Source organism: Cylas formicarius, unplaced genomic scaffold, assembly GCF_029955315.1.
Source record: "Cylas formicarius isolate icCylForm1 unplaced genomic scaffold, icCylForm1.1 PGA_scaffold_10__41_contigs__length_53128322, whole genome shotgun sequence".
Lineage (NCBI taxonomy): Eukaryota > Metazoa > Arthropoda > Insecta > Coleoptera > Brentidae > Cylas > Cylas formicarius.
In genome coordinates this window covers 35,421,643-35,447,509 of record NW_026844214.1, presented here as the reverse complement: position 1 = coordinate 35,447,509, position 25,867 = coordinate 35,421,643, and the positions used below count along the sequence as shown (strand labels likewise).

Sequence of the window (25,867 nt, the reverse complement as noted above, 5' to 3'; positions counted from 1 at the left end):
TGATCTTGCCTGGAAAGCCCCTATGGTAAAGCATTAAACCGTGTAGCGGCCTCTGCCGGAAATAAATCGTACTATTTTAATTGGAAGAATAGCATTTCCTAGGATGGCTGCGCGATATTTAACGTGCGTGCGAACGCACATAAACATTTTTCTCAGGCACTCAACTCGAAATATAGGGTTCCGGGATACACTGCGTCGTTAAACAGAAAAACACTAAAACAGGAAAGGAAACAAGAAAACCCAAAAGACAATAACATGTTAGCTTCGACGAAGGATGAAATGTATGCAGAGAAAAGTGCCGAGACGGGTAAATATATCCGGATTGTTTGCTAGGAAAACAAATAAGGTGTTTGTTGGATGTCAGCGAAATTGTAATTGAGATACGGCGTGAACATAGACTTATAAAATTTAATTAAATAACAGTTTCCGGGGCAAATATTTGCTAACACGAAAACGGAAAGAATAGGAAAAAAAGTAATCGACTTTAAAACGTATTAAAACTTCCCATTTTGGAGAAGAGAGAATATTTGCTAAATTTTTGTTCCAACCAGCATTTTCCTATTTTTGTTTTCGCATCTGTAGAAAATATAAAGACCGGGGTGCCCACAGTGGCCTTGCATTGTATAGGTATATTGTTGATTAAATGGCAAATATATGATTCTCCACTTTAAAAGAAATTTAAGAAGAAACTACCAAAGGCACTTGGAAAATCATTAACTTAAAATGGCAAGTGTTAGATAGACTAATATATCCTCAAACTCGATGACGCAAATACAAATCTTTTTCAGAAATACTTGTTATTGTTTTTTGACCTTACCCAACGCAAAAATAGATGTTCCAAGAAGTACGAAAATATTGGAAGAGCCTTTAGCAACACATAAGAAAAGTGTGACTTTCTGGCTTTCATTAGACTAATCAAAACCTGAGTACTACCACGCACCCTGGACGCCCCCTGCTAAAAAAAAATTCAAAGAAGATCCACCAAAATGCTTAATAAAGACGCCCCTCATGCAGACAATCCTAAAATTCAAAAGTAAAAGGAGACTTCTGAAACATGTAAATCATGCATGCATATTTAAAATAAACACTTTAACCCAACATAATTAGTTGTCAATTGGTGGAATGACAGTTCCAAGCAATAAGTGCGAAAAACAAAAAGCAGACTTTTGCCGTTAAAACAGAAGAAAGGGTTTACCAACTTTCCGAAGAAAACTGGGACGATGCCATATTTCAAATGAAACTCAAAAATAAATAACGAATAGTGCACATTTTACGACGTAATATCAAAATTTTGCACATTCACACCACACACGTGCGAAATTATGTTATTCTAAACTTTTCATAGCGAGCAAATAGATAAAGAATGCACTGACGCGATATAAACTTCGAGACCAAACACATTTTAGGATCCGGATATCGCACGAATCGTAAAAAGCGATCGGAAATGCAGAGTTGTAAAACTTTACGGACTTTTATACTTTGCACTTTCGGAAGGGACATTTGTTGTTTGAAGTGACACCCCTATTGACGTTACTTGGACCCAAAAGGTCGGGACTTTGGCTTAGTAGACAAAATTAAATTCTTTATTTTTTGGGAAATAGCGAAGTTTTTATTTGAATTCCAATCTCAAACATCATGGAATTGATCTCTCCGATTACGACATTATTGCTTATTTTGCCCATACCTGCTGTATGTAAGCTATGGAAATCAGTGTACATGATTCATCAAAAAAATAGAACAGATAAATGACGGAGATAAGATATATTTGCTTTTACCCCCGGCTAATGCTCAAGAAAAGGACGACGCTACTACACGATTCGTAAACATTGTTGTTGATCATTTCATGTCTTAATTATAATTTACCGAATAAACGCAATTAAAAAATATTGTATCTAATGTATAAAATAAATAAAAATAAAGTACAATCAATCAATCAATTGTGACAAAATTCACAGATTTGAATTATCATGGCATTTTAAAGCATCATTTTATTAGACTTATTTACAGAAATAAACCTAATTTCCTTTGAACGCGTGACCGATTGTAGTGAGTGAGTTGAAACAGGGATTTGAATTTCAAAAGATACATATGAAAGAGTCTTAAAATCAAATTTCAATAGCTTGAAACGCCATCCATTTTTCAATTTGTTGCCGAATTCCGTTTTGCTTTACTTAGGGAGGTTCATTAAAATATGGTTATTTTACATGGTAGATTGAAGGTTTACAAAATTTTGTAATTGTAATTGTTTAACGAAAAAGCGTTCTAACGAACTTCGAAATGAACCGGTACGTGGATGAAAAAATATTCGGATTAAATTAAAACCTTTTAGAATAGAAAGCTTTCGAAACCCAATATAGAGGACTTGTTTATCAACTGCGATTAAAAAAACGTTTGTGTCATTCAACAGGCGTACGGTGGCGATCCACAATCGTTAGCAGAATTAATTAAAAGGCGTTTCAAAAGAGTGACTAATGTTTTGTGGAAAAAGCTTTGTTCAAAATAGCTATTTTTTAATTTTATGACCTGTGAGTAAAAAGTGTTCGAACCGTTTGACAAAAGTACAGATTTATAAATAATAGTTAATCAAAACTGTATTCCTGTTCATTCAAATTTATGGGCAAATATTAAAATAACTTAGAAAAAAACACGGACACTTTTATTTTGAACTCAAGAGAGGTAGATAGGAATCAAGGTGTTAATAACTATGTAGACGTTAACACCGTCTCCTAATACTACTGTGCGAGTTGCCGGTATGTCTTTCAAAGCGTGCTTTTTAATAAAAAGTATCAAAAATGTTAATATCATTTGCGGCTCCTGATAATAAAATGAAAAATATTCTTTTCTATTAGAAAATTGTTCTGGTGTGTGTTCCATTTACTCCAAGTAGCCAATGCGACTAGAGTTCGCCCAAAGATATACCGTTTTTACAACCTTTTATGGTTTTGCTTTCGGAATGAGTTTAAGACCCGCCTGTTGTAAAGCGGAAGAGACCATCCTTTTCAGTACGTGCTGTGCTGTGTAGACTGTTGTGCTGTTCATGTTATATATAAATATTTCTAAAACAGTCCTTACTTGAGGCAGCTCGATTTCAAGTAGAATTTGCCCATTAGGTAGGTTGATCTCTTATATTAAAAACACATTAGAAAGCAAAATTGATTTCCAATTTAAGGGTTTAACATAATGACTCTAAAATATTTTCCTTTGCGTACGTTCGAGCGAAGAATTGGTTTGTATTACAAAAACATCAATAAAAGATAAGTTTTGATGGAATCAAGAAGAGTTTCGGAGTGGAGGACAAAACATTTGAGAGAAATCGAAGAAATTCATGCTAAAAACGTCCCCATCATATATTTAAATGAGACCTTGTTTGATAGCTACGATACCTTCAAGAAAGGATAGACTGATGGTAACAGCAGGAAATGTTGGTTGGATGTGACAATTTCGCGGGCAAACGAATTATCATACTACATAGCGGCTCTGAAGCTTGTTGGGTAAATAACGCTTTGTTGCTTTCTTTAAAAAATGTCAAAGAAGTAAAGGTTGACTACCACGAAAACATGACACCAAACATCTTTGAACAATTTTTTTCTAAAAAATTGCTTCTCCATGTTCGACCAAACAGTGTTGTCGTCATGGACAACGGCAGCTACCGTTCTGCACAAACGGAAAAAATACCGATTTAATCATCGACTAAAGAAGTAATTAAATTTTCTTGCTTGAAAATAATATGTATTTTGAAGTTAGAATGTATTTTTCACTGAACTAATAATAACCGTAAAAGCTCACCGATGAAACTCTACACAAAGTTAAATACCGGATTATGTCTTAAAAACGGAATATCTAACTCTAACTCTAACTATATAGTAACTCTAACTCTATAGTAAATTCCTCACTGGACTTCAATCTTAGGCCTGATAATCGGGCTACAATGTTTCTAATTTTCATTGTGCAGTCGTAGTGATCAGCGTATTAAATTAAAAATATTCCTTTTTATTAGGATCTTGTTCTTTTCCTGAAGGTGTGTGTTTCAATTACTTGAAGTAGCCAATGCCAGCAACTATGTAGTAAATCCATCATTGGACTTCAATCTTCAATTATGGAAAGGTAAAATGTTCTCGCAATGAACAAACAGCTGTTCTTATCTGATATCTCATAAAATGGCAATTTTTGTACCATTGCTTTAGTTATATTCAATTCTAATATCAATTAATATTTGTTTGACATTTGCAGATACGAAATAAGAGAACTTGCATCCTAATCCTCTGATCTTTCGAACAACCAATTTTCGTTATACATTCCTCAGGTATAATTTGCAATTGGTATGTCTAATTAACTGTTCTGAGGAAAAATATAATTTTTATTATAATATTATTTTTCACACAACTACAGGTTTTCCCTCTCACTCTAAAAATCAAATGCAGCCCTATTCCACGATTATTCGATTTATCCTTTCTCGCAAACCACAACCGCATGCCGCCCGTACCTACATTAAACACTGTTGGCGACTGATTTAGCGTGGTCCCCGAGTCAACCCTGAAACAGCCTTCGGTTTCACAGTTTCCTTCCAACTCTCTGCCGAGGTACAATTTTATATATCACTTTTAACCGTTCGGTGTAATATCTGCTTGAGTACTTTTTATTCGTTTTTATGATGATTTTTTTTGCAATTAATCACCATAGTAATGCTTTCTATCCACGATCCGATTATCCCTTCACACTGGATACTGGACTGGATTGAAATGATCTTGCCCTTTCGATCGAAAATGGCAGCAATTCCACGATTTCAACCCAAATAAGATTATGTAAGCGATTTTGTCGTTTCTGGGTTTTCACGTACTTACTTTTCGAATACGCGAAACAAATTTAAATTCGGGGTCGCAATTTTGGAGTACATGCAAGGAGTGAATTGGAATTTCGGCAGTGGTGGCCAATTTTTCCCTAGAAGCAATAATAATAAACAGAATTGAAATATCTCTCCTGATGCTCCAGATGAAATCGTTTTAATTTTCCGTTCGCAGTGTTGGTTGATTTTATTTTTTTATTAAGTACGCTTATTTTGTCTGGAGGTGCTTATAAAGTTATAATTGGTTTAGAAGGCTTTTTTGGCCTTATAATTTGATGTTAACGTCCTTAATAATACCAAAACAACACAGCTAACAAGAAGCACTATTACATTTTTAATTTAAACATGCTTTTGTAAAATGTAGATGTAAAATATGTCTGCAAAATTAAACGCCTTTCTGAATTGAAAAATAGAACTGATTAACCTTTGTTCACATTGTATATAAGCGATTATTTCAACGCAGAAACATTTCCCGAGCAAAATAGTTGTATATAAAGTATTGCAGAAAAACCCACTTAGGGGATTAAACAATGTCTTTAAAGCAACACGCTCCTTAATAACCCGGAAGCAGCTGGGCGTCCGCTGTTTTCTCGTTTTATTTTGTAGTTCGGGTGTGTAACATATTTGCTTTATTTTTGTTGAAATTTCTTACACGTTGCAGCATATTATATTCGGTCTCTGTAATATGTTAAACTTAATTTTCGCTGTTGAAAACGTCAAATGAAGTTACGCAAATTTGGAATTTACAACATTGCTTTTTAAGTAGGATCGGTGCCAATTCTTCTAATTTAAAGATGAATTTCCTACAGGACAACTATGTTGTTGCGACAAAAAGTTAAACGCAAGTTATACAAATATGTAACTGGACATATCTAGAGTCAATGTTTTTTTTTAACAGGACACTGTATATATAAAAACTGTATTACGGTTTTTCTCGACTTGACCAGGACATGTCGCACCGTATCTTGCTGGGAGACTCGAAGACTTAGGTATCAGAGGTAAATCATACCTATAAGATAGATTGCAAAGATTTAAAGTAGGTGACACTCTGAGCCACTCTCTTCTGGTGCCAGTCTTTCTTACATTTTATATGAATGCGGATGATGCAGGATTGATTATCGTTGAAAACATTTCGAAAGAAGCCTTTGCAATGGCGGACAAAATTACTAGTTCTGAAAAAAAATTGCTATATTATAGCCTATTATCACTTAATTTAGAGAAAACCCAATTCATTATTTTTTCCATGACGAAAACTGGTGCTCCAGGCTTGCAAACAATAAAAATACATAATTTTTATTGCTTAAAGATTAACACGAAATGTAAGTGCGATCATTACATAAGTTCTACCAAAAAGTAAAAAAAAAATATCCCTAAATGCATTGTTCTACTTTCGAAGTTTTGTAATCGATTTAGAAGAGATTGTAAAATATAACGATAGTTATTTTATCAATGTTTGTTGGGATGGTATGAGTTCTTTGTCCAACTAAGAACGTATGCAAAGCGCATACTATGCCAAATTGATTTTTGAAAGATTTTTTGAACGAGTCATAATAGACTATGTTAACCTTGTTCGACTCCAATAGAGTATAAAATTTTTGGCGCAACACATAAGTTAGTAGCAAGCAATAATAATCTTACTTTTTCAAGGAGTTCCCTTATTGGAATATATAAATTTTTATTAGAATCAATTTTATCTTATGGTGTATGTGCTCGGCGTACTGGAACTCTTTTACAGGCAATTAGCCAGAAACGTGTTTTAAAAATAATATTATTCAAAAACAAACTATATCATTCTAAAGAATTGTTTACTGAAGCGAAAGTACTAAGAATTAACAAAATGTTCATTAAAATAATCATCGGGCTAATAAGTCTTAACAATATCCTTAAAGAAACAATAATTCATTCAGAACAAACCAGAATTGTATCAAGTCAGGCCATGCCAGTGCAGAGAAGTCTTCTGTTTGTAGGGCCTATAATATATATAAAAATATATAAGAGGCTTTTTAACTCCTGGTTGTTTAGTGTTGACTGTGGCATTCTAGAAGTCACAAATTAACTGTGAATAAAATCAAGTGAGTGATAAATTTAAGAATAATGTAATTTAATTTAAATATTAATACGAACTTGGCCACACCTAGTAAGTTAAGTTGCATTAGACTTAGCAAGTGTGCGCAATGTATGATCTAATTGCTGAAATAAATATTACTTGAATTTTACTTTACTTACTTAAAATAATTAAATATTTCTGTTCCGCCTGAAGGAGTAGACCCATTGCACCCAAATGTAAAGGTTAGTTGCATTTTTTATAATTATAATTCAATCAAACAAATAACAAAATTGGGAAAATTTATGATTATATTATTTACGCAATAAGAAATAATGTAAATTTGTACTGTTTCGAAAATGTTACCTCCTTACTTATTTTAGAAATATTGACAATACACATTTTTCTATTGCAAAATTGATTCAACCTTCTATAAATTTATAACAGCGCTTAAAAACAATGGAATAATCATTACAACTTTCGTATTAAACTCTTTATTGTATCTTGTATATTTTCTGAAATAAGATGACATTTAATAAATCAACCCACCCTGTCCGTACTGGTAGTGGAGTTTTGTACAGTGAAATTTCCAGACTACATTACCCCTTAGTGAAAAAACATTCTGTAGGTGCGGTGTGAATTTCGACTTGTGTTAGATCAGAAACCAACCACATCGACTAGCAAACCAAAAAAATGAAGTGTAAGTGTAAGCGGTGGTACAATATGCTTACATCCTTCAATGAAAATGTAAAATACAAAAGATAAGATGAAGAGTTTATATGAAATCTTTGTTTTCAGTTACTCTTTGCAAACGGGTGTTTCTCGAATGACTATTGAAATAATATTCGGCATTCCATGCATATGCGGCAAATAATACATTGGAGAGACCGGACGATAAATATCAGCTAGACTCAAAGAACACAAAAGAGCCTTACGACTAAGACAAATAAACTCATCAGCTGTTGCCGAACAGACTCATGAAACCGGACATAAAATTTTATTCGATTATAAAATTCTTGCATGTAATCAGTTCTACCAACGAAAAATCCTAGAGTCTATAGAAATCTATAAACAACCTAACAATCTTAACCAATATGGGAATGAGTCATCCGAGACGGTGTTTATGCCCCTCATTTAGCTCCGCCCCCCTAAAATAATATATAACCAGGTACAGAGTAAAATGCGAGCCAGTTTCAGTCAAGCTCTGAAGAAGCCAAACGGATGATTGGCGAAACGTCAGCAAGTTCAACTCAGCACAAAACGGAGCAGGAGGAATTCAGAAGTTTTGTAAAAAGTATTACAGTAGCCTGTGGAAGTTTCTTTGAAAAAAAAAATAATATTCGGTTCGAGTTACTTTCTGGCATAATTAAGGTTTCATAAGAAACGATTTGTCAGGAACATTTTTTGTTAGTTTGTTAGTAGCTAGATAGGTAGGTGCACCTAAAATTTTACAGAACAGAAGTCAATGAAATAAAGATCGCGTATTGTTGATTAAACAGAATCGTGCTATTTGACCCTTTATAAAGTTTTATCATTTTTACCGCCGTTTCAATTAATTTGATGGTATTTTATGGCCGCACTAGACATCTTCTGCCCAATTAAATTTAAGGGATTTGTATTTTATTACTTTACCGCACCACAGAGCAACGGAGTAAATTCAGTTTAGAGTTTTAATCTAATTTGGAATCTAGTCTCGCTTTCCAACAAATGGGCGATCGGAATAAATTAATAAATTATATTATTTTCACGACACTTTGCAAATATAATTTTTTCGTTCCTAGATAGCTTTTACATATGTATGTTCGCTTTCAAACCCCAAAATGCCTCCAACTTATGTTTTATAATCGTTTCTATTTATTATATTATATTATTAGAATATAATTTTGATACGTACCCAAAAAATTAAAGCGGCTTTCTTATCCATAGAAACTATTTAGTTAAAAATAATAAAAATTTATATACATTTTCCATTTTTTAATTATTTTAGCTAGCCTCGAAGAAAGCCTTTGTTGAAACCTAAATGCAATACACTGTCCACTGGTGGACTAGAATCTCACAAACTATTAGTAAATGTGACAAAATTTTGGAGAAATTTATTATTATTAAGTATCATTTTTCATAGGACGTCGTAGCTTATTTGTAATTCTTTTCAAAAACTGAAAAAATAAAATATTTTCTGAGCCATGTTTTATATAGGAAATAATATTGCAATAAATTAGATGGCAATTCGAAGTTATTCCACTTTGTTTTTTCCTGTGCACGCTGTATTTATTTTAATTATTTTATTCATTTCATTTTAATTTTCTGTTTAGCTTTTACATTTGGCATGAAGGTTCTTATTCAATGATATATGTATAATTTTTTGAAATTTCAACAAATTCGTACGAAACAATAGCATAATCAATTTTTTTATGTACTAATAATTTTGGGTATTGGCAAGGTTAACATGCAGAAATATTGATGAAAATTCTGTTCCCCTAAACTTCTGAAAGGTGCATCAGCCGTTTCGTTTTATAAAAAAGCCCTTTTAACACCGTTTCCGCATCGCAAAAGTTTTATTAATTACTTCAGAATTTTACATAAAAATATCAAAAAAAGAAAAAACGCCGAACTGAACATGCAAAAGTAATATATCTTGTTGACGTCCGTGGCGTTTTCCCAAAACGATCTCTGGAAATATTTGTAAGTACAAAAGGTTTTAGAAGTGCGCTCATTCATCCGTCCTTTGTAATGGGAAAGAATGAAAAGCATTCTTTACCTAGAAATAATAGACTCGCTCTTGAGTTATTTTTATACTAATGTCAGATATTAATGGACGTGAAGGTTTCGGTAATAGACGTCTAGAATGATGGGAGTTTCCAAATTGAAAATAGAACTCTTCGATTTATCGATTAAATCGTGCTCATATGTAATTACTGTATAATTACAACTTTTGTTGTATTGCGCTCCTTCGGTGTAATAAATCCCTGGATTTAAAAAAATATATAAGAGCACTATGTTTTGCAAATAATTATATTCCTGTATTTCTTAGAAGTACCAAATTTTTTTCTGATAATAAATACGTGTGCTTTTTTTGTTTTGTTTGACTGGTAAGAGTTTTTATTTGAAAAATTATATTTTAGTAATAAAATTTCGATATGATTTTGAACATGTGCTTACAGCGACCTGGGTGTAATTTGGGGACCTAATTTCCTAAGTACAGCCGGTCATCTGGTTATTCCGCCTAGTCAGGAGGACTTTATATTCCTACAATCCTATAAATGCCTGTAAATAAATAAATGCTTTTGAATAAAAAAACTGTTCAGTAACGCCAGACATGACATGAAACTTTGAAATCAAATGGAAACCCATATAGCTATTAGATAATAAAGTGGCCCTACTACGGTAAAAAGTGATGCGCCGCAAGTGACTATGATATTCTCGTAGAGAAGGTGTGAATCTATTGCGCATGCGTCACCTCCAAATAACTGAGTTGCCACATTGCCGTAATTTTTTTAAAAAAAATTGACTAATTTTAATAAGAACGCGAAATCAGTCTCTGAAAGTCGAATATGATTGGCAACGCCGAGCTAGAAATTGCTACTACCAGAGAATATTAACAGTCTGTGCCATTGTTGTTTACATTTTTGGTGGTTATGATTCTCTCCGTACCTTTTTCGTTTTTTTTGTGTTGTGTTTGTGGTCAAAAGTGTAAGGAAAACAATGTGCCTACATACGGGTAAGTATTGCCTTATGTACAAGTTAATTTAAAGCATTGATAAGTGGTTTCTATAGGACTCCCACTCACAAACTAAATTACAAGTGTGGCAAGTATGAGGACCTAATAGGATCTTAGACAAACCCGAGTGATTTAACAAACTGCAAGGTACCCTTAAATAGCTACATAGGAAAAATGTTTGGGTAATATGTTTTAGTGTACAAGAATTACAGGAAATATAAGAAAACAATTAAGCTGCAAGTTTTACTACTAACAATCACAAGAAATACTCCTTGACAATTACAAATTCTTGTAAAACTCACTGTGGGAAAGTTTTCGTTTGTCATCACATTTAGTGAAAATGAAATTGCCTTTTGGGTGGTCAAAAATTACAGAAATTATTACCGCAGAAAATGGGAAATTACCAGAATCAGTTCAGCTGCAACTGCAGTAGGAGGAATCTAAACTATAAATCTGCAGGATATTTTTGGGAAGTCATTACAGGAAATTTTTGAGAATTACCAGGAATTCTAGGTAACTATTCAAAATTTTGGGGTACTTTATTTGTAGGTTAGGTTTTTTTTGTAGACTTGCATATATGCCTAGTTTTGATATATTAATCACATATCTGTGTAGTGTCATTCAATTTACAATTTATTTTTTAGTTTACCAAAAGATGAAATTGTAAGGAAACAATGGATAACATTCCTTGTCAAAAATGGAGCTGCCAGGGAGGCTGATAGTTTTAATAGAGCATCCATATCACTCCTTTAAGCTATAGAAGAGGTGGTAAACACTTGGTACAGTAGGCAGTGCAGTGTCTTTTAGGTAGATATTGTGAACAGTTGTAAATCGGGTGACTTGTTTTCTTGCCATTCTATGTGCTGATGGTACTTAATGGCCAACCCATATTTACAATGCCAAATGGTCCCTTTTTTTTCCAACCCGACTGATAAAATTTATCAATATGTTACCAACTTTGTTTCGGTCTAAAATATTTATATTTTTCCTGCATAATTTGTGACGGAAAATTTTCCATCTTGAACATATGAGAAATTTTTGTTGATACGGGGATGTTTTTGGGCTTTATTTCAGCAGACACCAGCAGATCTTTAATCTTGAAAACAACATTACAAGTTATAGAGAAGCCTGGCACATAATAACCAGCGGTCATCAGTTTTTAAAAAGAACTTAAGGCACAGTAACATATTGTCAACAAGTAAAGTACTTCTGATTTAAATTTTATTTCGAATTTACAGTTAATAAAATTTTTGCTTTAGTTATTATACTAATAATTAAAAATAGTTTAATGTATTATAAAGGAATATTTTTTTTATTGCTTACATCTTCTTTTTTGCAATTTTTAAAGGTGGTGATAAAGTAATAAAAAAGTTCCTTGAAAAGAGTAACACTGAAGTATCTTATGTCGGACGCCATTGTGCAAATAAAAAATAAATATTATTATGCTATTAAAAAATGCAGCGTTTATTTCTATTTAATTTCTTATTGTATTTGTAAGCCACAATGTACTTTATTCTTTTCAATAAAGGTCTTATTAAATAATTCATGTATTTATTCATTTATATTTTTACATTGTCCAACTATATCTTCTGTGAACTTCAAAACGAGTTAATAAAACACTATATAAAGTGCTTGTGTAATTAAAGATAAGTCGTAGTTGTGACATAAACCACAATCTTGTCTACAAAACAGTGTGCATCTGGAAAAAAATATTTCTTAATAAGACAATTTTTCTTTTAGAATGTTCCATGTGAGCTTACACTTTAAAAAAATTCTGAGCATTTCTGAAAAAGAAATTTTTGGTTATTTCAAGTCAAATTATTGTGTGAATTGATACTAGTATTTAAAGCCCGGTAGACACAATGCAATTCTACATTTTATTTTTATTTTAACATTTAACAATTGCTGTTAAATATTTTTGACGGGGAATTTTTTGCAGTAGCCAAAATGCAATTTTTGCTAGCAAAATGTTTTTTAAATTTTGAGACTATAAACGACATTCTTTAGCGTTTGGTAATGTTAATTCTGTTACATGTAGAGCTAATTGTTTATTGACTTGTTTTATAATAGTTTTTACATTTCTTGGTTATATTTTCCAATACCTACATGCCTAACGAAATTGTCCCTTGGTACTTTTCATAATATATTTGGGAGGCGAAACTTTCTGCAATTACTAGACTTGCGATGAAAGAAACATTTTTTCCATTTAGATGTTTCCAGTGCGATATTAGTACCTAAAAGTTTTTTAGGGTCACATTTCGTGAATTCGACTTTATTTACATTTTGAATAATGGTTAACCTAAGTTTGTAAAAACAAACTGTTTGTGTCGATTTAAGGGCACAAATTCGGGAAAAATTAGCTGCTACCTATAGCGCTTAAAGAATCAAAACATTAAAATACGTTCAAAAATTATACTAAGGACACCGATCCGTCTGCTGTAAATCAGAATAACATTAACTCTGCACTTGTCGCTAATTTCTTTAGCAACACTTTCTACACCTTAATTCCTTTTTTGCCTGAAAATTTAATGGGATTTCGATATATTTTGAGAGAATATTGGCGTAAAAATGCAGCATGCAAACATTGACGACCTGGCAGCGGTTATGGTTGGTTGTTGGCAGCCGCAAGGCAAGGCCTTAGGCTCGAACGTCAGAATTTGCAATTAAAGCTGCCATTGGTTAAAAACAATATTTCAAATCTAGTACATGTGCATATTTAACAGCCCTCAAAATTTCGTGACGGTTGCTTAAGGAGTTCCTATACAATTAGCATGGGCGGGCCCTCTATATGTCTAATAGCTATATGTGGAAACCCGCATTTTTTAATACAGATTCCGATGCTATGCAACGAAAACGTCAAACTTTCTCCGAAGTTTTCTTTTGAACTCTCGGTAAATGGCGCTGTAATCACAAAAAAACTGTTTTAGTGTTATGATCCGTGGTTTTAACTTTTTTTTTTACTCTAAAAGACCCAATTATGCACTAATCACGAGTGCCAAATAACAGCCTCATTAAATACTGTCGCCAGCCAATTCGAGCGTTTCCGCTAATTTGGTCAGTTCTGATAGTCACGTCCCATATTACTCGTTTATAAACTTCTTCAGACACTCATTGATAAATGATTAGTGCATGACTGAGTATCTTTGACAATAGATATTACGCAACAAGTGTGGTGAACGGCTTTTGAGGCACGAGTGTGTTTGGCAGGAGTGGAGCGCAGTGGAGCGAGTGTTTAATAAACGAGTGACTTGAAAAGGTTTTCTACTCCCGTCTGTAAAATACCTAATTACACTTCGATCTAGCGTGCGGGAAGCGCCACTTTACCACGTCAGTTTCGTTTTCCACGGATCCGAGCCACTTGGAACCAATCGGATGTTTTCGGAGATATTTCCCAAGCCTTGAATTTTGACATTTGTCAATTGTGACGGTCATTTCAGTGGATGTATTCGTGTTGTTTTGCTAAAATGTACCCCAAAACTAACGGTCGTAGAAAAAGTATAGTATATAGTAGTATAGCAACACGTTCGGTAAACTTTTTAACTCACTCGTTTATTAAAAACTCGCTTCGCTCGTGTCAAATAAACTCGTGAGTCAAATGTCGTTTACCGCATAATATACTATTACCAAACTGTACGTTTTCTACGATCGTTAATTTTCAGATCCATTTATGTAAAACAACACGAATACATTCCCTAAAATTAACCTCAGAATGCGGTAAGATCTCCGAAAACATCCGATTCCTCCCGAACCAGTGTCCTAATATCCCGGAAATGTCCGAAGTGGCTCGGATCCGTGGGAAATGAATCTGACGTGTTAAATGACACTTTCCGTACCCTAGATCGGTGTATAATTGGACATTTTATAGAAGGGAGTAGCAAAAATATGTTAGAATAAATGTATCATAGCACCAAAATCTCATTCATAACATTTACACGTGTATTCATCGACAATTATGATAAACCTTTTTTGAAATTGCTGCGAGTAGGACTATTGTGATTTTTGTTGTATTATTTTTTCACGGTGAGAAAGATTGCAAATTACAAACTAACCAAATAAAGTTCTCTAAAAAGGAACAACACATATTGTTCGTTTGTGAATTAATTTAGGTACTTTGTGTCTTTGTGCCTCCTATCCATATATTTATATATTAGCATAAGTTAAGACCATCATGTTTTGTTCGTTTGTTTATGACGTGAGAATACATCATAAAAGTAAAATATTACATAAGCCAGAACTCTAAATTGTTTGCCTTAACCAATTAGAAAAATAAAATAATATCAGTATGCATGCTATGGAAAATATATATTTTTTTTAAATATTAAAATATATTAACCACTCTCTAAGCACTTCTTGTAGTATCATGTTTTTGTTAGGAATGACCCAGTTTGTCTTTTTTATTTTATTTTATTTTTTAAGTAATAAGTTGTATTCATTTTCAGAATTTTAGAATTCATTTAGAACTGTAGTTTTTTCGTTATCAAAATGACAATTTTTATTTTGGTAGGTAGGTTAAATACCTATACCCAACAGGAAATGCATATGCAATTTTTGAGACATACTGGAACAACAAAAAATTAAATCGAATCATTTTGTTAAAAATAAAGCAATTAGTACGCTGGTTTACTGATACTACCAGCTAGGATGTTACTTTAGATATACCAACAAAATCAAAAATCAGTTTGAAATGTTTATTTTGATAACCACAAAATTCCAAATTTTTGTTCATATTTAGAGTTGGTGGCAAATATATTGTATTTCAATCCCACGTCTTTGAGTTCCTAAGCTAATATGTATTTTCTCAAATCCCAAATGAGGAACTACATGTGTACCGAAAAATCTATTCACAGTTTTATGTTTTACCAAATACTAAAGAATAATATTTTTTGCTGTAAAACGTATTCCACATAAAAAAATAAATAAGTAAATTAGAGGATGCAAATGATATAATATCCGGGGTGTTCTATTTAAAAACGTAATTCAAGCACATAACCACCGTGATCACATCCTTTAAACACTTGAAATATGGGGTACACAAACTGCACCCCATTTTTAGTTTTTATTTTTTAACAATTTAATTAAGCTAAATTGTAAAAAGCTTTGTGGTTGTTTTTATGCCATGAATTTATGGCATCCAAAAACAAATTTACTAATTTGTAATTTTGCATCTACGTGTTGCAATAAAGCTGCACCGGTTCGCGGACTAACGAAAAACAGCTGCTGTTTTTTCCTTTTCCTGCAATGTATGCAGCAGCACTCCACTAGTTGTTCCCAAGTGCGTACCTTAACCTCTTTATGCAACTGGCAGCCGACAGAATAACAAACTGGAGCGGAAAAATTTTACACCCGAAATGTGGCTACCGTCAAGGGCGATATTTCGGATGCTAATACGATCGAGGAAAGGCAAGAAAAAGGTCAGAACAATTTGTATAATTTTACCGTTAGCGTAACGTTTTATGGATGCCAATTTAAGACCGAGATACTGCGAGAGTATGTTCTTCATCTGTTTATTGCCTCAACCGAGATTTTCTATTAATTAATTAAATTATTTCGCATTTGTTGGTATCGTTAATTATTACTGTCGAAAGATTGAGGTTTGTTTGTCATTTCAGTTGTCACTTTCAGCCGTCCTCGATTGTTCTATTTGCAATATTTGTTTATAATTGTTGATTGATTTCATTGTAGTGATTCATTGTGAACATTGAGTTTTATTTATAACAGCACATGCTCCGAATAAAATAATTATTATTGTTTCAAGTGTTAATTAAATATATACCACCTTATTTTCTTGAATATAATTATTCTTCCGGTTTTTAATCGACAAAAAAAAGTTCATGTTCGACAAACGCAACGGTGAAATTAAACAAGTCACTCCGAGTAAAACCTAACGGAATTTTAAAATTATTTAGTCCAAAATAACAGAGTTACTAACTATTTACACACTTATCTTTGCGCGTTACGGGGTTTCTTGTTAACTAACTGACAAACAAGCGTGGAACTCTGTTTTTATAAAAATTTAGGCGTTATTGAATACAAAATAGAAATCTTAGGTTTTAACTGAACTTATGTTGTGTAAATAGCTTTAGATAGGTTAATTATTGTTTTTAAGCGGAATCACAGGTCTTACATATGCATAATAATGAAATAAATCTTCCGCTTGGTGTTAGACGCGAATATGTTTTTAATATTTGTTCTTAAATCATGTTTTTTTATTTTTAGTCAAATTTAGTAAACTCATATTTAGTAACTAATTACGCAACAATTACCTAAACTAATAAAAAAAAAATTGTACAGAAACATCATTTTAAGTATCTCACTCGAAATAGAACCGTCCCTATTTGCCTTTTTTTAAATTTTAAAAGATGTTTTCCATGTAAATTTAGGCTAGGAAACCGAATAGGTGATTCAGAATGGTGTTATCTGTCAAATGTCAAAGATACGACACCATCTTAATTTCCGCTGTAAATGAATCCGTGTATATCTTTAGCTCCCTGAACATTTTGTTGTATTCTGGGTTAAAAAAAAACAAGGTTGCGGACTATTTCAAGAACCCGTTTGAGAGATGCAGATAATTTAGTTCGTGAATAGTGGAGAATCATTTTAAATGACTGACTCGAAGATTCTAATCTTTTCTACTTGCTATTTTCAAATCTTAAAAGACCTTTTTGCATGTAAATTTGGGAATTTATGAACCCCTGTATATTTTTAGCTCCCTGAATAGATATTTGTATTCTGAATTAAGAAATATAAGGTTGAGGGCACTTTCAAGAACCCACTTGGGATATACAGGGGGTTTAGTTTTGGTTAGTTTTGGTTAGTCAATAGCCAAGAATTATTTTAAGTGTCTCACTCAAAATAGAATCTTCCCTGTTTACAATTTTCAGTTTTTAAAAGTCATTTTCAATGTAAACTTTGGTTAGTTTTGACTACTTTATGTCAAATATTAAAGCTTTCTTACCTACCCAAAATGATCATATACAAATATGTAAAATATGTATTCATAACAATACAATTCAGATAAAATTATTATTCAATTTATAGAAAGTATTCTGCAGCGGTTAACACCTTGAGATTTGCTATTGAAACCGTTATTGATTATTAATAAGGGCGTATCATACGTACAATACGTACTACAATAAGTGTAAACCAAAATTTTATTCGAATGTATTCGAAACCAAAACTGTTGGTTTACTTGTTTTTGTACTGGTAAAATATCTGGGTCAAAATACAAAATAAACATTGGCAATTTCTGGTACGAAATTCAGCTTTTACTAAATGACATTGTAGGTAGACGGTTACTGGGTAGGATGAGTAATTGCTATGCCAGTACTCAATATGACGATATTATTTATTCTTATTATTAATAGATTTTGCACTATGTATTCTTGTTGTTAATGTATTTTCCATTGACATTTGAAACGTTTATATTAATCTCCACTACTACAGGCCGGCCAGACCAGGTTCACAACTGCACCGTAATGAACATATCAATGACCTCGTTATCCATCCGATGCTCCGAAGGCTTTAACGGGGGACTCACACAAGCGTTTTTATTGGAGGTAAGTGTTCTTTTTTATTTATTTCTCTTGACGACCCTTTATATGGTCTACTCGAAATTTAACCATGTTAGTCTTTGAAAGTTTACTCAGTCTTACTCCATTTTACTCAAAAATATCTATATTTTTTCAGAGTATATTACGTTTCCAAATATATCAATGGAGCAGTTCTTTTTTATAAGCAATTGAAAATGTTGGGAAACATTTTGTGTTGCTATTTTAAAACCCTTTTGGTCTAATTCAATTTTAAACTTTAGTATAGTAAAACGTTTCGCACACGAACGATTCGTTCATGACAGGCTGTTTGAATGTTATTTGATCGATCTATCAGTGGATATTCAAGGAAGGGCAGTAAGTCCCCAGTAATTATTTAGTGTCTTTAGATTCCTTCAGGCCTACGTATTAACTTCAGTAAAAACAAAACTAGAAAAAACCCCTGTCAGCTTTGTTCGTTATTCTCCGTAGCATTTTTTAAAATCTATTAACTCATCATCATTGCCCTACAATTTTCTTTTGTATTAAGCACTTCAATATTGATTTATTTTATCAGCATCCTTTGCGATGATATGTTAGTTTGCCGAATAAAAAATCAATCTTTAATTTTTGAAACATGCTCAGCGTTTATTTTGTCATTTACATTTACTTAACTAAGAGTGCGAGACAATCAGAAAAGTGGCTTCGTGTTCCAGTTCGTTTAAATTTTATTATTTTTTACTAACCACAAAACTACACCTTGCAGGTTAGGGAAAGCCACAGTCAAGACATAAGGAGTAATCTGACTTCGTCAGCTGCCAGATTCACAGTAAACAATTTAGTACCGGGAGAACAGTACCAGGCAGTTGTATCAGCGTACAATTCCAAAGGCCGTAGTGAGCCGGTTATAATTCAAGCGTCCACGTTGCGACTCCCAGAGAAACAGTTAACTGCCGAAAAAGGTGAGCGGTTCGTTTTCGAAGTTGTAGATATAGCTAAGCTTATATTATTTCTTGACTGTTACTGAAAAATGTTTTAACGGTGCCATATTTATGAGTGTATCAAGAACTCAAGCCGATGATGCGAAACTAGCGGATATTATTAAACGTTTTCAATTCGTTAAAATCGAACCGAGAGATATAAAACCAAACTTGTCCATATAATTTTGAGTATTTAGTGTTAAAACTGAAAGAATTTGAATTATTCCGACGATTGCTCTTATACGAGGTGTTTCAAAATTAAATACAAAGATTTTAAGGCGATATTTAATAGTCAAAAATAAATCTGTTTTCGAGCCAAACTCGAATATGGTTAACCCTGAAAGGGTGGGCATATCTACAGTTTGGAAACCACTAATATAGCGCACCAGTGCTAACCTCTTTAAAAATGACCACACCCCCCCTTCTTTTAATTTCACTGTCGATTATCAAAAACAAATTGTACCGACAATGCCACTAAATCACATGAAAACTTCACTTACTTCAAATGTGCATTCACTTTTTGGTGGTTCAAATCTAGGTTTGGTTATATGCAATCATCGTTTTGGTTAATTAATTAATTAAATGGTAAATTAACATTCGCATATTTTAAAAATTAAGCAATAGCAATACATACGTGCACTTGCTACTAATCAAATTGTAAACCGACCATTAAACGTGAATGTTGATTTGGATCCTCAAACGTTCCATAAAAGCTGCGAGGAAAACAAAATTTACTTAATTACCGGAACCCATTTAGCCGTGAAAGAGTTAAAATTCAAAAACAATGTTACTACTCAAAATTACGTTCTTGTTCTTTTGGGAACCCTAATATTGAACGTAAAATAAAAATTAATGAACGCTTTGAATGCGGACGTAACTATGGGATAAATAATTATCCGTTCTTTTTATTTCTGCTAAGAGAATTCTCTAGAAACTAGATCGTTACAGTTTTAATTATGAACAACGGCTGCAAAGTGACTTAACACTTCATTATTCTTCGTCGAATGGGCGGGAATTACCTCGAAGTTTTCAAATAATTTAATAATAGTGAACATTGGCGTTTCTTAAAGTTACTAACAAAAAATTAACTTTTGATATAAGATTTTACTATTTTATTTCTAGAAGTTTCAGTGTTTTTGAGTGAAATCCTCCTAATTATTTTTTTTGTTTAGCCAAAATGTTAGTTTTAGTTAGTTAGTGCCAAAAAAAATAGGGGCAAGCTATAGAATATCTATTCCAGGATATACAATTTATCGTTCCGATCGACCTAGCAGGCGGGGTGGCGGCGCTTGTGTTTACGTTGCTCTTAGATTTAATGATGGGTCAGATGGGGGATGCTGTTTGTCTGTCATTTACCAGTCCTGATTTTAGTTTTTCAGTCGCCTGTGTATACAGGCCGAGCGATAATGATAATGATTCTAATCTTCAGCTCTTACAATCCATGAACAATTTTGTCACAAATTCCCTCAACCCTGTTATTGCTGGCGACTTTAATTTCTCAAGAATATCCTGGCCTGTTACTTTAAACGACTTTGTCCCCACTTCCATGGAATACATGTTCCTAGATTTTTTGTCAGATTGTAATCTTAGTCAATTTGTTGAAGAACACACACGCTTCCGAGAGAACGACGCTCCGTCAACTCTTGATCTTGTAATTACTCCGGACCCCAATTTACTCGACAAATTGGAGCTTGATTCCCCAATTGGCAAATCTGATCATGAGCAGGTCAATAATCGCAAAATGTTATGCAACACAAATTATGCAAGATTAGTTATAGACCTTTCCCACGATAAATGGAACATTCCTGATAACGACGTTAATGATGCGTGGACATATTTTCTGCCTACTCTGTATTATTACATAGGCACAAGCTCCAAAACTCATTTTGTGAAGTTCAATTCTGAGAAACCTTGGTTAACTGGACATTTGTTCAAACAAATAAAACATAAGAGAGCTCTGTGTTGTAGATTTAAGGCCTCTGGCTCTGCTTCCGATTATGCTTTGCACAGAGTTTCTAATAGTTTATCCTTGGAGATTAGAGAGGCGAAGTCAGCATTTGAAAATGACCTCCTCAGTCGGCCCAAAGCGTTTTATTTTTATGTCAGACAACATGTATCGTCTAAGGTATCCCTTCCTGTCATTAGAGATACCTCGGGAGAGGTCTCCTATAACCAGGACTTCATTTCAAATGAATTTGCTTCATATTTTGCTAGTGTCTTTGCTGATGAACCAGCTAATCTACCGTCTCACTATGAGGGTCCTATAAATTCAGATTTATTAGAAGACATTCACTTTGACCAAGAGGACGTGAAGAAAACTCTTTCTGAGTTAAAAGAATATTCTGCTCCCGGACCTGATGGAATTTCCAGTAAAATTTTAAAAGCGTGTGCCTTTGTGTTTGCAGAGCCTATTTATATTATTTTGAGAAAATCTTTGGACTCTGCCACACTCCCAACAAACTGGTTATCCGCAAATGTAAGACCGATTTATAAAAAGGGTGATAAGCTCGATGTTTCAAATTACCGCCGTATCAGCCTAGTGTGTATTATATGTAAGGTTTTTGAACGCCTTATAGTAAATCAGCTGTTTCCGTTTTTGGTCGACTGCCATATTATACCTACATCGCAGCATGGCTTTGTTCCCGGCAGATCTGTCATATCAAATACATTGACATGCTTGACATCATCTCTTGACTCAGGTGATCCGGTGGATATTATTTATCTCGACTTCAGCAAAGCCTTCGACAAAGTGCCACATCGTTGTTATTCAAACTTGAAAAGGTTGGAGTGGAGGGTAAACTGCTAGAGTGGCTAGCGGCGCTCTTAAGCCACCGGTCGTTCAGAGTTCGAATTGGTAACGCTTTTTCACTGCCACAAAACGTGACTTGTGGCGCTGGGACCAGTGCTATTCTTAATGTACACCGTGGATTTGCTCTCCAGCATTGATTCTCATGTGAGCGCTTATGCTGATGCCACTAAATTATTTGGAATCGTTCAACACATGCGGACGTATTGCAGAGAGACTTGAGTTGACAAGTGGTGTTCAACTTGGCTATTGCCGCTGAATGCTCAAAAGTGCTCTGTGCTGCATGTTGGCAAGAACAATCCCGGTTTGAATTACTATATCAATGGAAACTTTGTGTCAAGTGTCGATTCTCAGATGGACCTAGGTGCGACAGTAACTAATGATCTTGCGTGGTCTGTACATATATCAAATATTGTAAAGAAAGCAAACTGCGCGTTATTTTTGTTAAAAAAGACTTTTAAAAATCCTAGTCCCGCATCGCTTGCAGGCTTTTTACCACTTACATTCGCCCCATCCTTTTTGCTTCCCCAGTCTGGAACCCATGGCTATTGCATGACTGTGCCAACGTTAAGTCAGCGTCGGCTGCGAGGGGATCTCATTCAAATGTATAGGTGACCAATTTCCATCTGACGTGCCCCTTGTGGTCTTAAGCAATGATGAACGCCTACGTGGTCATCCATTTAAAATAAGGAAGGAATAATTCAGGACTTCACATCGCCTGCATTTTATAAGTAACAGGACTTTCGATTATTGGAATAGTTTACCCCCAGATGTTGTGTCTGCGCTCAACTTGTCTGTATTTAAACGTCGCTTGGACAGTGTATTGTATCACAGCAATAACTAAATATTTATATGTATTATGTTATTAACTATCAATGTCCATAATAGGTTTTCCTCTGCACTTTATTCTTTGTAATAATAATAATAATATATCCTTATAGTTACTAGTACACAGTAAAACAGGTTTCTTGAGTAAAAAGTTGATAATAACCCGGGTATAGTCTCGAATTCAGAAGTAATTACCGATTACTTCTACTTACCTTAATTGAACTAATTTTTTGCGTGAACTTTTGGGATTTTTTTGGGATTGAGGTGAAAGTCGTATTTTGTATTTAAATTGCAGAGGGCGCTCTCTGCGATACTCAGATTAAATAAAACCATCTTCTCTTTCCAACTTTTCTCAACATTTAAACCAAAAAACGTACCTTGTAAAAGGTGCTAAGTAAAAGCAAATAAGTAGGCTCTGATGATTCAAACAAATGCAACAAATGCACTTTGAAACTAACCAACCAACTATATATATACAGCCTTATTATTTCGGACCACAAACATAGTTTTATCCACTTTACGAAATAAATGAATATCTTCTGAATTCAATGTCACTTTTTTATGTTTTTTTTCTCCACGTTGTTTTGTTATTGTTTTGTTATGTATTGTCGCCCATTAATACGTAGATTAACCTAAAACCCCACGTGTATTACGACATAATGGTAGAGTCTTATTTTATAGTGAATTATTTACGAAAGGCCACTCCGTCCATCGTACTTTAAGGCGCTGCAGAGATGTCCTGCTAAGTTCCAATTTACGTTGCGAGAATTTTAAATAAAGTTAAAGGGGATGTTGCTAAATCCAGAGCATCACAAACTATGTTTACTTTGCAGTAGGAGCTTTGTTGTTAAGCTGTTCATTTAATTTGAAAGTTTTCTCTCATTACAGTATTACTCAAATGTTGCATAATTATGTTCTTTCGGTTGAAGACTATAAGATTTGATATTGCTTAACACTTACCATTTAGTTAAAGCAAAACTGATTGATGATAAAATTTTAAATCTTACCAAAAAATTCAAAGTCAAAATTTTATTATAGTGAGTGTTGATCACTTTCACCACTACCATATTTTGTGTTCTGTTGGTATATTGGTATATATTGGAATGTTCTTTTGAGCTCTAGATCAATAGACTTTCGCCAAGATAATAAATAGTATGCCTATGAATCCTATAACGTACCTGTACTAGTATAGTTTAGTAATGTATTAGTCACAACTAACCACTAATCATATAAATTCTGCAAACAAAATCGAAAATTAAAAGGTCTGCTTATTCAATGCAAAATAATTTTTAAACAACTTTTCATATCGGTTTTTTCCAGAATCATGAGTCCCCTTGTTTCGTATTCACTTCAAATTTCTTGCTACATTTTTTTTTGTTAAAATGTGTACAAATCTATTTTTTTAACCTCTCTTTCACAGTGATGCAATCAAGTTAATGTACATTAATTCATAAAATCTCGTCATTCTGGGTGGTTAGGTGAGTAGCTTTGTTAGATGTCGCCACATTCCTATATTATACTATTTTATTTCGTATTGTTTATAGTAAATAAAGACCTGTTATTATTATTATTATTTTTATTATTATTATTATTGAATAAAGTTCTTTAATTTTTGTTTAGGTGTACAGAATTACACACTGCTATCCACTATATACCCTTGCTATACAAAAGACTTGTTAGTTTGAAGATAGTATAATAATATCTCGCAATATATAACATTTTTGTTATTTATTTTATTAAGCATCTTACTTTCTTAGACCTATGTATCGAGTAAGCTCGACGAGATTTAGTCTGAGAAACTAATTTTGAAACTTAACTTTCTCGCGTCTTGAACATTTTTCATAATTGCAAATCCGGTTTTTACCTTGTTTTATTTCTATCCAAGTTCTTGCAAAATAAAAAAAAAATAATTCTACCATCCAGAACAAGACCGCAAACACCATAAATATTGAAGAATAAAGGTCCAGTCACCGCACCCTGCCGTGTATCATATTCAACAACAGTCTTGCTAAATAGTATCCTGATATATTGGGGTCGGTCTCCTCACTGCTCAGGTTTCCAAAATTTTAAGCAGAAAATGAAGAGAGAGCAGGTGAAAGGCTTTCGCAAAATCCATGAAATTTGCTCCTCGTTTTCACGTTATTTTGACACAATATGGGTTAGTTCAAACATTTCATCAGCCGTACCGGTACCCTGTCTAAAAAAAATCTTGAAATCTTACTTCTGTGCAAAACTTCTGGAATATTTCAGCGAAATTGGATATTACAGACATGGGTCTAAAATTTCCTCTGCAACCTAAAATGCAATTTAACTGAAATTAAATACTATACTTACAATTAAAATAATAATGGCAGCTGTGTACAACCCTCTTTAAGGAACCGACATGTTTACATCCTTTTACAATTTTTTACCAAACCAAACGACGTTACATATTTGTGCGTCCTTTTAGACGTTCGATAGTAATAATTTTGATGGGTTATATTTCGAACTGCGGACATACGCCCGGTTTTACCGACCGAACTTTTTATCTTTTAAAAGCAGCAGCGTTCAGTTCGTCGAACTACAACCCTATTCAAAGATTTATTACGAGGTTATAAAGCGCTTGATGCGGAGGAAAAAAAACGCGTAGTGAAAAATAGCCTCGCCTTGCACTTTTTGCCAGTGTTTGTGTAAATATTGTCAGGCGGCGTTCTCATTTCAAAATGAACCATTTGTTTGCCGATAAAATTACTAAAGAGGCGTAAAAATTCCTGATTGTGGTACGTCAAAACGGCGCTGTGAGCGTCATTTCGCTTTTCGCTTTTAATCACTGTCCGCTTACTGTTTCGAATAAAACTTGTCGGAACACGTTTAAAAAAAGTAGATATTGCTGCTTTTGCGAGTTGCACTTGTGCTGATCCATTGGGAATGCTGACAGACGCCAACTGTTAAAATGAATTTGACGACATCTCCTACAAATAGATAACACGAGCCTTTCGTGAATTACAAAAATGAGTTCGAATAATGAAGGTATTGTCACGTTTTTAAATCAAAAGGTTCGCGCAGTGGGGTATTCGATAGTAATTCCTGATCGAAATTGTTTTTTAAAAACCTTTTGTAGGATGAGGTAACCAGAACGATAA

At 33.5% G+C, this 25,867-nt stretch overlaps 1 protein-coding gene and 1 long non-coding RNA gene across 4 annotated transcripts in view; both read left to right on the top strand.

The window, feature by feature from the left end:
* LOC132705608 (nephrin-like) overlaps positions 1-25,867 on the top strand; it is a 635,291-nt gene that overhangs the window by 589,030 nt on the left and 20,394 nt on the right. For both annotated transcript variants that reach the window (XM_060676301.1, XM_060676311.1), the window contains exons 12-13: positions 18,049-18,161; positions 18,898-19,093. In XM_060676301.1, the coding sequence (XP_060532284.1) occupies positions 18,049-18,161; positions 18,898-19,093 (309 nt within the window). The remainder of the gene's footprint in view (positions 1-18,048; positions 18,162-18,897; positions 19,094-25,867) is intronic.
* Positions 10,501-12,099, top strand: LOC132705682 (uncharacterized). 2 transcript variants are annotated; one of them, XR_009619487.1, is made up of 5 exons: positions 10,501-10,605; positions 10,662-10,752; positions 10,802-11,118; positions 11,250-11,412; positions 11,680-12,099. It is a non-coding gene; the product is annotated as an uncharacterized LOC132705682 (long non-coding RNA). The 2 variants fall into 2 exon arrangements; XR_009619488.1 differs by having other exon boundaries at positions 11,250-12,099.